We start from the raw sequence: 16,768 nt of genomic DNA on the forward strand, positions 1-16,768 counted from the left end.
TTCATTCCTTCCCTATTTACTCTATCACACTCGATCTTTGCCTCTTGTTGGGTTCTCTCTTAATTAAGTCATTTGTTTGACATTTGATTGGGGATATAGGGTAGCCAAGAGCATAGGTTGTTTCCATCAATCTCATCCCTTCATGTCTATACCCTAGGGATTTGTATATCTTATTGCCTTCCCTGAGTTGATCATACTTCCCAATGGTAATCATGTCTTGCCTAATTGTTGTGTAATCTTTCTCATCCAAGAATTTCTCACATGACACATGTATTTGCATCTATAATTATACTCGCTAATCATATCTCATTTATTTAAGTTTGACTCAATTGTTGTTGTTTTTTGGTGGTTTCTTGTGTGTAGGAAGTATCTATGGCTTCACGTAGGCGAAATGATTTAACCGTTGTGCCAGCTCCCCTTCTCACCTTCAATGTGGGATAGTTTATATCAACAGAGACCGAGGAAATTTACAGAGAGCATCTCTATGACAGAAAGATTTTGGTGGAGAGAGATAGTATAGAGGAGAAGTTGATCGCCTTCAAGGTGGGCATCAGATTTGGTAAGCTGAAGTGGAGCAGTATGCTAACCCATCTAGACTTCTATTACCCCATATTAGTCAAGGAGTTCTACTCAAATTTGGTGCTAGTCAAGGAGGATGAGAAAGGCGTTAGGTTAACCTCTTTCGTGAAGGGGGTAACCATTGCCTTTAATGAGGTGGAGCTGGGGATTCTTTTGAGCATTTCAGTAGAGGGAGATAGGGTTTATTATTATCTAGGCAGCGACCCTAGCCATTGCCTATCCTCTGCAAACCGTCAGAAGTTGTATAAGACACTTAGAAATGACAAGACAGATGAAAAAGATGACCTTTCTAGGTTCGGCCCCTCTCAGCGAGTTCTCATTTTCATCGCCAAGACCAACTTGGCTCCCTCCAAAGGACACAGCACCCAGCCTCCTTTGATGGTAGCAGCACTGGCATACTCCCTCTATACTGGCCAGCAGACCTGTCTTCCTTATGTGATCATCAAGCACATGGCTCATGCGGTAACAAATCCTCACCGCAAGAACATATTGCCATATGGTAGGCTGCTCACCCGCATTTTCTTCCACTTTGGGATAGACCTCGACCACGAACACAAGGGAACCAGCCTAGAAGGACCTTTTGGGTTTGATGCATTACAGAGGATGGGGTTGCACTGTGACTATTACAGCTACGGGGAGCCAGTCAAATATGGGGAGGGTGGAGGGCCCTGAGAGATTGATGATGAGGATGATGATATAGAGTTCACAGGATCCAGACCACATGCTGCAGAGACTTCCAGTGCCAGGGAGGGAGGTGGAGGTGATGTTCTTTTGGCTATCAGGCGGATGAATCTGAAAATGATGGAGGGGTTCAAAGAAATTAAGGGGCAGTTCTCTTCGCACAGTTAGCGGCTTGAGAGGATGGAGAAGGAATTGAACGACATCAATACTTTCCTCTATTATGGTGGCAGCGAGAGGACTGACGATTGTGACGGCATGGAGGACTAGCCCACTTCTCTTTCAGAATCAAAAGTTGTTTTATTCAGGCTTTTCTTTACTTATCTTGGGTTGGATGTTGTTGGAACTCTTTTACCTTTAGCTTTCCATTATTTTCTTGCTTTCTTCTCTCTTTTTTTTTTTTTTTGATCAGTTTGGTTTGAGAAGTTTGGTGGTGATGAAAATGTGTATTTTGAGTTGGGAAGGATACAATTACCTCCAAGGGGGGATCTGAACAATTTGGCAGTTGAATAATGACTTTATATATCTATGTTTATATATATTCGCCTAAAAAGTCAAAAATTCATAGTAATTGGTTCCCTTATATCTTCATTCGCATTCGGATTTATATTTATAGAATCCGCTGCCATGAAAATAGAATTTCTTGTCAACAATAAGAAAAGACTCCACTATTTCTCTTAAGTTCTGGGAATTGCTTGAATTATTATTGATTACTGTGAGTTGTTTAATGTGATTGCCCATCTATCACTCACTCAAAACCTAACAAAGCAACATTGCAGTCATCACTCAAACAATATGTACTTCAAGTTCTAGATTCCATAATTTGCCTATTATCTTCTAAGATTTTCAGTTGCACCACAATCAGTCTTCTTCTATGTCTGCATACACTTAATTATGATCTTGAAAATTTTAATTTAGAACCCTAATTGTGAGGAGTAAATCAAATGGTCACGCCAAACTGTGGTCGGTGCAGAGTATCACGTTCTGATACCAATTTGTCACGCCTCCATCCTAATAAAGGATATTTTACAAGAAAAGAGGTGACTGGGACGATAGGTGTCATCCCAATACTACCAGGATCACAGATACAGTGTCCCGAGCCATAGTCTACCTAATTATCAATGCATGATAATGTCAGAAAATGTAACCAAATGGAATAAATCGTTCCAAATACAGAGATTGAGGTTAGCGGAAACGTAAATCATTTTAAATCATATAAATATAGAGCATCGGTTCTCTAATGATAACATATAATACAGTTACAATATCCCGTATCCATCTAAAAAATTTTGTACAATTACACATGGAGTTCATACATGAATGAAGATGAATACAGTAATAAATATTTAAATTACGCCACAAGGGCACCGTTCTTGGGTATACACCGACATCCAAGTCCAAGTTATCGACTCCACTCAATTCGCAATCATAAGTACTCATCAAGAGATTGTCTGCATATCAACTAAAAAGAGGTTGCACAACGGGGTTAGCTCCACAAGCTAGTGAGAGAACAAAGGAGAATGCACATGCACACAAACATACAATTTCAAACAGTTCATGATGCATGCAAATGTTAAATTCATTTTTCACCCAGCACACAAATTCTAAGTCAAGTGTATGCTACTGTGATAACTTGGGAGACACTGTGGGTCACTTAACTTATCGTCATAATGAAACCTCAGTTATCACGAGGGCGCCTATGCCGGTAGAAGCCATCAGACCACCCAGTAGCAGACCCCGATAGCCATCACTACCCCTGACCTCGCCTCTCTCCCCCACAGGTAACAGGTGCTCAGACTATCCAACATAAACCCATGTTGGTAAGGGTCATAGCATAAGGGAGCAAGAATCCTAACCACAGATATACTACATGCAAGTCCTATCGTCCCGAGAGATATTTCAAGTGCATCAACGTCCCATTTCATCTAGTACCTGGGTACCAGTATGACACGGCGCATACAGGTCAGGATGGAAATAAACAAGTTATATAATTTAACTCTGGGGTTCTGGTTCTGATACACTCGGCACCGTAACCCGATACAATAGTGAGAACATTATCACATCACATTCATAGCAGTTCACATTTAAGATAAATAATGCAATACACAAGATGCTTATAATTCATATAATAGCATGATGATAATTATTTAATAGGTCTTCAAACCCAAACAAATCACCCAAAACCCACTCACCGAGCTCGGGTATCACCCGGCGTAGTTGACATGAATCTCACCGGTGCACCTTCTATCCATCGAGTTGGGTAGCCTAAGAATGCAAGAGCAAACGTTAAAAGATGTATAGAGGGATCCCATGGCATACCCCCAAAGTTAAAGTTGAGTTTCAACTAAGACAGCACGGATGGAAGAAATAGGGTGAGTCCATGTCACGCCCCCATCCCAAGCTTAGGATCAAGCACAGTCAAGAGGGTGACTGGGATGACACGCGTCATCCCATTTCCTATTAGGATCAATGACACAATGTCCCAATCCATAGTCAATAGCCAAGGACCAACATAAATAATTAAAATTGATAGGAAGGAAGGAATATTCCATTCAAAACAGAGTAAATACAAGCGAAAGTGATATAAATAGCAGTTACTATATGTTCAGCTAGCTAGGTGATACAATAATAGTCTAACATTGTTTGCCAACTGACCATGACGTAACTACTCAAAAGAATATAAGGTAATTACAGACAAATGTTCATAATGGGCACAAAACCCCAAAAGAATCAAAAGAGGGGACAATCCCCAGTAATATCATGGCCCGTAGGCACAATCATCACAGGGATAGCCGTCGCCGTGTTCTTCCGACACAGCCTCAGGTTCCTCCATGCCAATACCATCATAATCTACTGGCTGGGCCTCTAGACCAGCCAGATATCCACCATCTGCATCAAAATCTAAAAAGGTGTTTACACAGGGGGTTAGCTCCACTGAGCCAGTGAGGGGAAGGGGAATGCACAAACACACAATCACACATAGTCGATGATGCATGAAATGTTAAATAGATTTTCCACCTAACAAACAATCTAAGTCAGGATATATACTACTATGATAACTCGGGAGACACTGTGGGTCACTTGACTTATCGCCACAATGAAACCTCAGTTATCACTAGGGAACCTATGCCGGTAGAAGCCATCTAGCCACCCAGTAGCAGACCCCGATCATCGGTGGTCATCCCTAACCTGGCCTCTCTCCCCCATAGGCAACAAGGAGCCCCGATCACCCAACACCTAAACCCCTGGGTAAGGGTCATAGCATGGGAAGGTAAATCCTAGCCGTAGATATACTACATGCAAGTCCTATCATCCCGAGAGGTATTCCGGGTGCATCAACGTCCCATTTCATCTAATACCCGAGTACCAGCATGGTACGACGCATACAGATCAGGATGGCAAACAATAAATCTCATAAGCATTTATGGGATTCCGGCACCGTAACCCGATACAATAATGTAAAGTAAACATAATCACATTTCATCAATTCATAGCCAACATGGTTATATGCAAGGATGCAACATGTTAAGAATGAATGCAAGCATAAGCACAATTATATGATCTAAATAATTATATGTATATATATAACAAGCCCAAACATCACCCAAACCTAAGGGTGTGAATTTGGGACCAGAACCAGGAACAGTCCCAATACTGTCCCGCTAAAACTCAATAACGGACCGTCCCATTAGTAAATGGGATGGTACTGGTATCTGATTTTGATACCGAATGATAAATGGAACGGGACGGGACGGGATTCCCAACGGTACTAGTACTGAAATACCAATTATCTATCGGATGGTACTGGACCTACTAGTACCATTTAAAAAGAAAGAATATATAAGATCTTTTTTTTTTTTTTTTTTGGAAAAAATAGGGTATAAGAATTATGATGCATTAGGGTTTCATTAATTACCTTTTGAATATGAAGAGAAACAAGTGAACAATATCCGCAGCTTGAAGCCTTGAAGTCTCTCCTCACAAAACCTGGTACAGTGCTACTCTCTCTTCCCTCAAGCAACTACGTGTACTAGGTTCTTCCTTTTTGCACTTAGTACTTTGTACCATAGTACCATGTGACAGTGACATGTGTGATAATAAAGTTTTGTTTGGGAAATCAAAGTGGAAAACATAATCGGATTCTTCCATTGCTATTGTTTTACTTTTGTCTTATCTATCTTCCATTATTTGATTAGATTAAAGAATTCCATTATTTGATTAGAATAAAGAAATGGGAAGGGAAAAGCTACCATGATCTTGCTTCCGGTTTTGTTTTGGGAAAATCAAAGAGGAAAGACAACAAGTACACAGTGACACAATGACACATTGACACCCAATTCCTATTCTTAATGTTTTTTACTTTTATCCTATCTATCCTCTATTATTTGATTAGAATAAAAAAAAGGGAAGAGGAAAGCTGTCATGATTGTGACTTTTCTAGTAATAACAAGTACACAGTGACACCCCAATGCCTTTTTCTTTTACTTTCTATTGAGATGTCACTTGGCATCTATAAAGCATGAGAGTGATCATTTAATGGGGCCCATATACATAGAATTGGTTTTAAACTTTTAATAATAAAGGATTGGATATTTGGGTTAGACTTTTTTTCAAACAATGGATTAATTTGATTTTATGAAACTAATCGTTTGATTTGCGGAACTCTATACCTCATGGTATAATTTTATTGTTATTATGATTTGATGCATTATTGTGTTACATAACTGATCTGTTTAGTTGTGTTCTAAAAAGTTTCTCTCTTTCTTTTCATACGTTATATTACAGTGAAGTGGTGAACTGTAGTTTTCTTTGGAGAAGTCATACACATGGTTTCTTTAAGTAATGTTAATATTTATTTATTAAAGTTTGAGTTTAAAACATACTTTTATACTGTGCTTGATTTTAACTTAATATTAATTTTCTTTTAGGTGCCTATTTAGGGTGATTATTATTTTCATTGTGCAAAATGGTGGATGTTGAAATTACTTCGGCACCCGAACCATCTAACAAAGGTGGTGACACTGTCAAGTCTTCTTCCCCTAAAGCAAAGAAGACTAGGAAGAGAACTTCGGCCTGTTGGAATCCTAATTGGTTCAAGGAATTGGACAAAAAAAATTTAATGATAACAGGCCTAGGGTAGAATGCATGAAGTGTGCGACTATTTTACTTGCTGATACTACAAAAAATGGAACCTCTGATCTTAATAAGCACATGAGATGTTGCCCTAAGTGTGATAATAAAGATGTAGCCCAAATGCTTATGACAACATCGGGAGGGAAGGTGACCATGAGGGATAGGCATATTGATCCAACAGTTGTACGGGAGATGGTAATGACATTGATAGTGAAGAATGAATTACCTCTAAAATTTATAGAGTATGAGGATTTTAGAAAATTGATGTTGTATATTTGGCCGGAGTACAAATCTATATCTAGGAACACTCAAATGTTAGATATTCATAAATTATGAAAAAGGGAGAAGGAAAAGACCAAGGAGTTAATCCTAAGTTCTCCAGGAAGGGTTTCTTTGACTACTGATCTATGGACTTCTATCACTAATGATCGTTACATTGTCCTCACAGCTCATTATATTGATAGATTAAGGGTTCTGCAAAAGAAGATGCTCAGATTTACTATCTTGCCAGCTCCGCATACTGGTGCTCACATTAGTGAAGCAATTGGGAAGATGTTGATGGAATGGGGGATCGAAATGAAACTATTTTCTTTTACAGTAGATAATACTAGTTCTAATGATGTGTTTGTGAATTTTTTGAAGAGTAAATTAAATGCAAAAAATGCTCTTTTGTGCAAAGGTGACTTTTTCCATGTTAGATGTTGCGCACATGTCTTGAATCTAATTGTACAAGATAGAATCAAGTTAACAGATAGTTCTGTACAAAAGGTTCAAGATAGTGTAAAATTTGTGAAAAGTTCTCAATCAAGAAAGATAAGGTTTATGGACAGTTGCAAGCAATTGGGAATCACATGTAACAAACCCTTGAATGCAGATGTGACTACCCGATGGAATTCCACCTACCATATGCTTGAGGGTGCAATCTCTATCGTGTAGCCTTTGAAAATTTAGGTGAGTTGGACAATTACATGAGTTGTCCTGATGCTGATGAATGGATGAAAATTCTAAAGATCATCACATTTTTGAAGCCATTCGATGATGTCACAAATTTGCTCTCTGGTACAAAATACCCCACTTCCAATTTGTATTTTCCTAGTGTGGTGAAAATTCATATTACCTTGCAAGAAGAGATTGTAAATGATGGAAACTTTATGAGAGAGATGGTGGATGCAATGAAGAAGAAATTTAACAAATATTGGAGTGAATATGCTCTGATTTTATCAATTGCAGTGGTTCTTGATCCCAGATACAAGTTGACTATAGTGGAATGGGCATATTCTAGGATTTATGGGAGTAAAGTGGTAGCTGAAGAGGTTGTTTCATGTCTCAAGGCAGCATAGTACCAAATTTTTGAAGCATACAAGAGCATGCCAAATGTTGAAGATCCTATAAGTAATGTTGCTGAGGAGGAAGATGACTATATGGAGATACATATAAATTCTATTTTTTATTAAATCACTCTTGTAATTATGTTCTATTAATCTTTGTAGATTTTATGTTGCATATTCATTTCTTGATTGGATTTTACCATTTTGTAGGACTTCTCTAAATTTAAAAAAATGAAGGTAATTACAGGTTCAGACAAGTCTGACCTGGATCAGTATTTAGAGGAGCCACCAAAGGCTAATTCTAAGGAATTTGATGTTTTAACATATTGGAAGGGATGTGAGCAGCAATTTCCTATTCTTGCTTGGATGGCACGTGATATTCTCACAATTCCTGTTTCCACTGTTGCATCCGAGTCGGCTTTTAGCACAGGGGGTAGGGTGATTGATAAATACCAAAGTAAACTACTACCCAAAAATGTTGAAGCCTTGATTTACGTGCGGGATTGGTTGTTTAATGTGGATTTTGGAGGTAATCTTTATTTTTTTTCTTTTAACTTACAATAATTTATTTTGTACTAATACGGTATTCATTTATTTGTAGATAGTCGATCCCTATACTGATGTCGATGATTTGGCTGATGCATTGAGCAATGTACTTATAATTGCTACTCCAACTGAACAATGTACTACCTCCCAGGTTGATGTGTGAATGTGTGATGGATAATATGTAGGTATGATATTCAACTTGAGGTTACTATTTATTCAACTTCTAGTTCAATTGGATTTAGAGTCGTGTATTATACATATGTCTCTCATTAGATGAGTTAGCATATTTGCATTTAGTTACTGTAGCAACAAATTAAAGTTCCTAATTGTTTTTTTTAATTTTTTGCAGGCTGCATTGATAGTGCTCACTTTATTATTATTTATGTCATGGTTGCAGCCTACATGGCCATCCTGCCTAAGGAGAAAAGGTGTTGACTGACCTTTGATAGTAGTTTCGTGAAGATATCATTTTTAATGTTCTTGTGTTTAAGTTTTATGATAGTAATTTAATTTATTTAGGAGTCTTTTCTCTTATGGAGGTTTCAAGTGATTGATCTTTAGTTCTGTTTTTATAAACTTGTTTGGTGATGACATTAAAACTATATATGGGTTTGTTTATTTGATTATCATTAACTCTTAATTGAAACCTTCAGAAGCTTATTACATGTGATCTTAGTGAGTTTGAAGAAGTAAAACTATGATTTCATAATTTAAGTTGCTTTATAAAAAGCAGTAGACAACTTAGATTTCACGATAGTGAAAAAAATTCCACAACACTAATAAACCCACCTCGTTAGGAACAGTTAAACTTCTTCTCCCTTTTTCTACAGTACCTAGAACCTTTTAGGAACTAGTACCGTCCCGTCCCGCTAGTAATCGAGACTGGGATCTAGGTTTGGTCCCATTAACTAAATGGGATAGTACTGGGATTGGCACTTTTGGTACCGGTACTAATACCATCCCGTCCCAAGTACCGCAAACCGTCCCAATTGACACCCTTACCCAAATCCACTCACAGTTTGCTTGCTTGTTGTTCGGTGTATTTGGTAAGATTTGTCTTAGTGCACGCACTCCCGTACAAGTTACGAAGTCTGAGAATGCGTGAGAATAAAGTTAGAAGTGTATAGGTGGGGCCCATGAGGGGTCCCAACAATTAGTTTGATGTTTAAGTCAAGATAGCATGGACGGACGCAGGGACGGAGGCAACCAGGTGAGTCCGTTCCTGGCTCCGTCTAGGCATATGGTGAAAATAGATGGGACGGATTCACGGACGGAACTTTCAAGTGAATCCGTTCGTGCATCCGTCAAAACCCTGAGACATTCCCGAGAGCGAACAGATCAATGGACGAAGCTTCAAAGTGAATCCGTTCATGGCTTCGTCCCAAGCATTTAGCTAGGATATACCGGATGGATCAATGGATGGAATCACGACAGTGGATTCGTTCGTGGATCTGTCGAATCTTTTTTAGAGATTTGAAAAGATTTCCATCTCCAGCCTTCCATCTTAAGACCATAGGGTCCCTAGGGTTAGGGAGGTGAGTCCATTCCTTCGTTGGGGTCCAAAACACCTAGCCCTTCAAGGGACTTAGAGGATTTTAAGGGATTATAGCCATCTCCAGGGTTTCCCAAACCTAGATTTAGGTCTTAAGGCATTGAGCAGCAGCTCATGCCATCAAAGCCATAAAGGCAGCAAGGGAGAGAGAAGTAGGTCTCAATTTAGGAATTAATGAGGGATATTGGGTTCCCAAGAGGAAACCCTAAGCTGGGAATCGATCCTAAGGGGATCCCCAAGCTTGAAAATGGAAAGAGAGGGAGAATGGGAGAGCATTCACCTTAAAGATGAGCCAATGAATGGCTTCCACCTCTACAGCTCCCTCCAATCTCCTCCTTCAATGCCTTGAAAGCTCTCCAAGCTTCAACGATTTTGGGTAGGTAGGAGAAGTGAATAAGCCATAAATGGCTGGGCTATGCTTTTATAGTTAGCTTCCACTTAGGGCCTGTTTGGCTTGGGGTTTTAAGAGTCAAAACTCATATAAATGCCAACATAGGCAAGCCCACCTATATAGCACACATACAAATCAAACAGATCAAGGGTGGGGTCCACTTTATCTAGGTGCTTAGGCAGGATGCCCGGGGCACGGGGTGTGGGTCCCACACGAGGAAAACACCCAAAAGCCTAAGACAGTATGGACGGACTCACGGGCAGAAGCAGTCTTGTGAGTCCGTTCGTGCGTCCGTTGCTGCTATAAAGGGCAGAACCCTAAAGAAATTTATTGGGTTTTGGCCCACACTTCAAGGCCAATAAGGGGAGGGTAGGCTAACATTCATAAGGGCAGTGCCTTACCCCTCGACCGTCATGACGTGTCCTTCGTGATTCCGAAGAGTTTCTCGACCGCGATGCTAAGCTCATCACTGAAAGAGGTGCCTAAGTGTGGGGACACAGGAAAGGCCTTCCGGTACTCCTCACTCTGGGGACTCGTACTAGGAGGATGGTAGATGAAATCACCGTCAACAAATCTCCCCCACTGCCGGTTGAGGAACCTCTCTTCCACAGGCAGGGCTGTGAACTGGTCAATGATCTTGTGGCTAGGTTTGACCACAAGTGAAAATAGCTCACCAGCATACACGGCGGCAGAATCTACACGCCACAAGGGAGAAACTATAATTAATAGCAAATCTAGGCACGAATGTAACATCCTCCCCACCTTAGAAAAATTTTGTCCTCAAAATTTGGCTTACCTTGTAAGAATCCAAGGGAAGGGTACTTCGCTTGCATCTCCACCTCGGCTTCCCAGGATGCTTCTTCTTCTGGGTGGTTGCACCACTTTACTTTCATATAGTGAATAGGTCTATTGCAGAGATTCACCACTTTGCTGTCCAGGATCTTCTCTGGTTGTTCCTTATAAGATAAATCTGTTGCTAGCTCTGATGGTTCTTGAGATAGGACATGACTTGGGTCATGCACGTACTTTTGCAACATGGACATGTGAAAGACGTCGTGCACACCATGCAAAGAAGGTGGGAGTGCTAACCGATAAGCCACCGGTCCGACCTTCGTAAGAATTTCATAGGGCCCAATATATCTCGGGCTTAGTTTGCCCTTCTTGCTGAACCGCATCAGGCCTTTTGTGGGTGACACCTTGAGGAATACCTTGTCACCGAGAGAGAATCTGGATCCTTCCATCTTTGGTTCGTATAGCCCTTCTACCTAGACTGAGTAGCCTTAATTCGTTCATGGATCAAGTCCACCTTCTCACAAGTTGCTTGGATCAATTCCAGTCCAAGGATACGTCACTCACCTACTTCATCCCAGTACAATGGAGTCGGGTACTTCTTCCCATACTAAGCTTCAAATGGTGCGATCCCAATAGTAGCTTGATAACTATAGTTGTAGGCGAATTCGATAAGCGAGATGTGCTCATCCCAATTGCGCTGCATATCTATGGCACATGCTCAGAGCATATCTTCCAATGTCTGCATAGTCCTCTCCGACTGTTTGTTAGTTTACGGGTGGAAGGCAGTGCTAAAACTCAATAAGGTGCCCATAGCTCTCTGGAATCCGCCCCAAAACTTAGATGTGAACCTGGGGTCCCGATCTGAGATAATGCTAATTGGAACTCTGTGCAGGTAAACCACGTTATCAATGTACAAGCAAGCCAGCTTATCCATAGAATAGGTGACCTTGATTGGGATGAAATGAGCCATCTTCGTCAACCTATCCATAATAACCCATAGAGCATCAACACCTCTGGGCGTACGAGGTAGTCTAGTGACGAAGTCCATGGTAACATGTTCCCACTTCCATTCTACCATGGACAAAGACTGTAAAAGGCCATGGGGATGCTGTCTATCTGCTTTCACTTGCTGACTAGTGAGACACCTAACCACAAATTTAGCTACATCCCTCTTCATTCCACTCCACCAGTAGTGTCCTTTCAGGTCCTTGTACATCTTAGTACTACTTGGGCTAATCGAATAGGGAGAATCATGTGCCTCTGTTAATACTTACTTTCTCAGCTGATCGTCCTTGGGAATGCATAGCCGATCCCTAAACATGAGAACGCCACTCCCTGTCAATGTGAAATCCAGATCTCACTGTGTATCACCCTAAATAGCTTCAATGATCTCCTGAAAGCGTTCATCTGAGGCCTGAGCAGACTGAATCCTTTCCACCAAGGTTGACTATACCGATAAGGCTACTAAAGATAGAGTAACACCCTCTACTAGTAACTCCAAATCCATCCTTCTAGCTTCTTCAACAAGTTCCTTACTGATAGCCAAGGACGCGATGGATAAGGTTTGGGACTTTCGACTAAGAACATCAGTTACAACGTTTGCCTTACTAGGATGGTAATGGATGGTGCAATCATAGTCCTTCATGAGTTCCAACCAACGCCTTTGTCTCATGTTAAGTTCTTTATGGGTAAAGAAATAATTGAGGCTTTTATGGTCACTGTAGATCTCACTCTTTTCTCCATACAGGTAGTGTCTCCAGATCTTCAGGGCAAAGACCACAGCCGCCAACTCTAAGTCATGAGTTGGGTAATTCCTTTCATAATCCTTTAGCTGACGTGAAGCATAGGCTACCACTTTTTCATTCTGCATCAGGACACAGCCGAGGCCCATCTTTGAGGCATCACAATAAACTACCATCCCTTCAGTACCATTTGGAATGGTAAGTATCGGAGCCAAAATTAGTCGCTGCTTCAATTCTTGGAAGTTCCTCTTGTAGTCGTCTGACCACTCGAACTTCACTCCCTTTTGGGTCAGTCGAGTCAAAGGAGTGGAGACCTTTGAAAAATTCTTGATAAATCTCCTATAATAGCTGGCTAGACTAAGGAAGCTGCGAATATCTGCTACATTCTTGGGTGTCTCCCAGTCAACTACAGACTTTACCTTGTCGAGGTCAACTTCAATACCCTTGGCAGAAACCAGGTGACCTAAGAAAGCCACTTGTTGTAACCAGAACTTGCACTTGCTGAACTTAGCATATAGTTGCTTTTCTCTCAAGCGCTGAAGCACAAAGCGAAGGTGATCAGCGTGCTCTTCTTCGCTCTTGGAGTAGACCAGAATGTCGTCAATAAACACGATGACGTACTTATCCAGCACATCGTGAAACACCCTATTAATTAATTTCATAAAAATTGTCGGAGCATTGGTCAGTCCGAAGGACATAACCAAAAACTCATAGTGTCCATATCATGATCTAAACGTTGTCTTGCTGATGTCACTACCTCTGATCTTCAGCTGATGGTACCCTGAACGGAGGTCCATCTTTGAGAATACTCTTGCACCTTGCAACTGGTCGAATAAATCATCAATCCTAGGCAGCGGGTACTGATTTGATCGTAAGTTTGTTGAGTTCACGATAATCAATGCACATACGCATACTATCGTCCTTCTTCTTTACAAACAATACAGGTGCACCCCACAGGGAAACACTTGGGCTGATGAAGCCCTTCTTCAATAGATCATTGAGTTGCTCTTGAAGTTCTTTCAATTCTGATGGGGCTATTCTGTATGGGGCCTTAGATATTGGAGCAGCACCAGGCACCAGGTCAATCATAAACTCCGTCTCATGGTCCGATGGTAACCGTGTGAGGTCTTTCACAAAGACATCAGGGAAATCTCTTAATACACTTATCTCTTCCATAGGTGTAATCTTGGCTTTGGTGTCCAGCACGGAGGCTAAGCAGCATTGACAACCTCGCGCTAATAACTTCTGAACTTGGAGAGCCTAAATGATTGTTTTTCTAGGCTTTTTACTTTTGTTGCCCTTGAACACAAATTCCTTGCCTTCTTCTGACTTGAAGAGTATTTTCCTCTCTGCACAGATCAGGCTGGCTCCGTGAGTGGACAACCAATCCATTCCTAGAATGATATCGAAGTCCTTCATATCCAAGATTACCAAACTAGCCTCCAGCCCATGGTCGCTTACTCGAACAGGGCAAGAATTGAAGGCTTGGTCAAGCTCGACCTTGCTTCCAGTCGATGTATAAACTATCAGCTTCTGTTCCATTCTTGCCGGTCTAATAGGTAGTTTCTCAGCAAACGAAGGTGATATAAAGGAGTGTGACACTCCCGAGTCAAACAACACATAAGCAGGTAGGGAGCACACAGAAATTATGCCTGACAAACACCGAACAGCCAAACATGATAAACTCAACATAAAGAATTTCATTCAAGTAATTGAGTACAATACCTGTGATGACACTAGGGTCAGACTGGGCTTCTTCGTGAGTGATAGAATATACTCGCCCTTGAGTTTTGCTTGCTGGAGGAGGAAGAAATGGGCGAGTTTCGGCCTTTGCTTGGGGTGCCTTGGAAGTCACAGTTGGCCCCGAACCAGCCTGTCGAGGATGTGGGCAATTCTTGACCATATGACTGGACTCCTTGCAGTTGTAACACACAAAAGTTTGGGTCTCATAATAAGGGTCCGATGTAGCTTTGGGTGCCTGGGCCACATCAGGTCTACGGGACTGAATTGGAGTTACAGTCGTGTAGGCCCCTCTCTTCTGGAACTTATTAGGCCCCCTAAAGTCATGAGATGACATTGGCCTCTTACCAGCTTGTATGGCCCTATAGTCCTCTCTCTGCTGATCTTCAATCAACTTAGCGACCTGAACCACTTCCGCATAGGTAGGGTACTTGTGTAGTACCACATATGTACTCAAGTTGGCTCTCAGCCCTCTTTCGAACCTTCTTGCCTTAACTTCCTCAACCTTCAAGTGTGTCGGAGCAAAATAGAAATATTCCTCAAAGGCCTGCTGGTATTCAAGGACTGACTTGGATCCTTGGATGAGGCTCATGAATTCAATTTCCTTCTTCTCTCGAAAGTTCCTCGAAAAGTAATTCTCGAGAAAAGCTTCTGTAAATTGAGCCCAGGTTGCATTTGGGTATTTGGCCCAGAAATGCTCCTTTGAGGAACGCCACCACGCATCAACGTCACCTCGGAGTTGGAAAGTGGCACATCGAATCTTCTCAATATCATTACATGGTAGTACCTCAAAGATCATCTCTAGATCCCTTATCCAGGTAGCTGGAAACATAGAGTCGTGAATCAACTTATAAAAAGTAGGAGGACAATGCTTTTGGAATTTCTTCGAAAGCTTAGAGGCATCAGCCCACTTTGGTGCCACATTTTGGACTGGTAGGGCAGCCGAAGCAGGAGGAGATGGATTTTACACTACTTGCACTACAGGGACTTCAACTGCAGCTGGTGCCAGGGGAGGAATGATAGGTGTGGCAGCAGCTACGGGAATAGGGACTACACGCACCGGGGTGGTACTCTTTATCCTTCCTGTCCAACTTTCTGGAGCTGAGTAGTCACAGTCTGCATGAAAGTGCGCTGCTTATCTTGCCATTCTTGATGTTCCCATTGCATATCTCGCAAAATGTTCCTAGGAGTGCGGCAACATCCGTATTAGTGTTAACTGGGGGTGGTACAGGCGAATCTTCTTCAGAGACGTCGCCGGCATCATCCCAAGGAGGGGAACGATTCCGATTGCGGGTATTGACCATGATTCAGCACCTGACATAGATAAGATGCTTCACAGGTTAGCACAAGGACATGGGTTAGCAAATGCAAGGTAAGGGGCCTCAAGGGAACAAGTACAAAATTTTATACAAAGTGTGTGTAATAACACACAAGAGAAACTAAGGTCCTAAAAGTAAGCTTGAGCAAAAAATGTAGGCCAATAGCCCTTTAGAACAACGGACAGATTCATGGACAGAACTAGTCCTCTGACTCCGTTCGTGACTCTGTCACCGAAATAGGCTGCACGGACTAATGGATAGATTTGGAATGTGAATCCATTCGTGTGTCCGTTTTCAGGGTGTCCATTTTGGCCAAAAGATCGAGCCGCACGGAACTACAGACGGATCCTTAGTCGTGGCTCCGCTAGTGCGTCCGTGCAGTTTAAAGAACGAAAACTTAGGTTTTTACGCTCAACAGATTCACGGACGAAATCACGATAGTGAATCCGTTCGTGCGTCTGTTCAAAAAATTTTCATAAGAATACCAACCTCGTGTTTTCAAACTCATTTGTCTTGAAAGGAGAAGACGGAAGCACAGAGCAGGGGAGTCCTAACCTTCGTCCATTCGAGATTTCTACTCCCTCAAATAGTGGATTTGAACCCTTTTTCCCCAAGATTCAAGCTTCCTTCTTCAAGGTATGTGGTCTTCTCTCCAGTTTCGGTTTCCTAGGGTTTGTTCTGAGACTTTTTCTAGGGTTTTGGTTAGTTTCTTCTTCCCTTTCCCTTTTGTTGTGCTAAGTTGCATGAAAGGTATTGGAACATTGTTTTTCTCTGATTCTTTGCTCTCAATTCAAGAATGAACATGCCTTTTTATTCCTACACCCATAGATTAGGGCTAGGGTTGGTTAAACCCTTCCCAAAACCAAAAATTTCCCTACTATTTTTGGGTAAATCATTTTGTACTAGGAAATGCATTTTAATCCTCCATACATTTCATGAATTTAATGGAACCTAGATGCATTCTCACT

At 41.4% G+C, this 16,768-nt stretch overlaps 1 protein-coding gene across 1 annotated transcript; it reads right to left on the minus strand.

The window, feature by feature from the left end:
• Positions 1 to 14,001: 14,001 nt before the first annotated feature.
• LOC122638783 lies at positions 14,002 to 15,785 on the minus strand. Its single transcript, XM_043831633.1, has 3 exons — positions 15,626 to 15,785; positions 14,467 to 15,303; positions 14,002 to 14,393 (listed from the first exon to the last, which is right to left on the minus strand). The coding sequence occupies exons 1-3, from the start codon at positions 15,783 to 15,785 to the stop codon at positions 14,002 to 14,004; spliced, it is 1,389 nt and encodes a 462-aa protein (XP_043687568.1).
• Positions 15,786 to 16,768: the final 983 nt, after the last annotated feature.

Source organism: Telopea speciosissima, chromosome 9, assembly GCF_018873765.1.
Source record: "Telopea speciosissima isolate NSW1024214 ecotype Mountain lineage chromosome 9, Tspe_v1, whole genome shotgun sequence".
Lineage (NCBI taxonomy): Eukaryota > Viridiplantae > Streptophyta > Magnoliopsida > Proteales > Proteaceae > Telopea > Telopea speciosissima.

Coding starts and splice junctions, on each gene's coding strand:
- LOC122638783 (XM_043831633.1), bottom strand. CDS start 15,785: ATGGTCAATACCCGCAATCGGAATCGTTCCCCTCCTTGGGATGATGCC. Junction 15,304..15,625: donor CAATGGGAACATCAAGAATG/GCAAGATAAGCA, acceptor CTATGTTTCCAG/CTACCTGGATAAGGGATCTA. Junction 14,394..14,466: donor TGACCCTAGTGTCATCACAG/GTATTGTACTCA, acceptor GGTGTTTGTCAG/GCATAATTTCTGTGTGCTCC.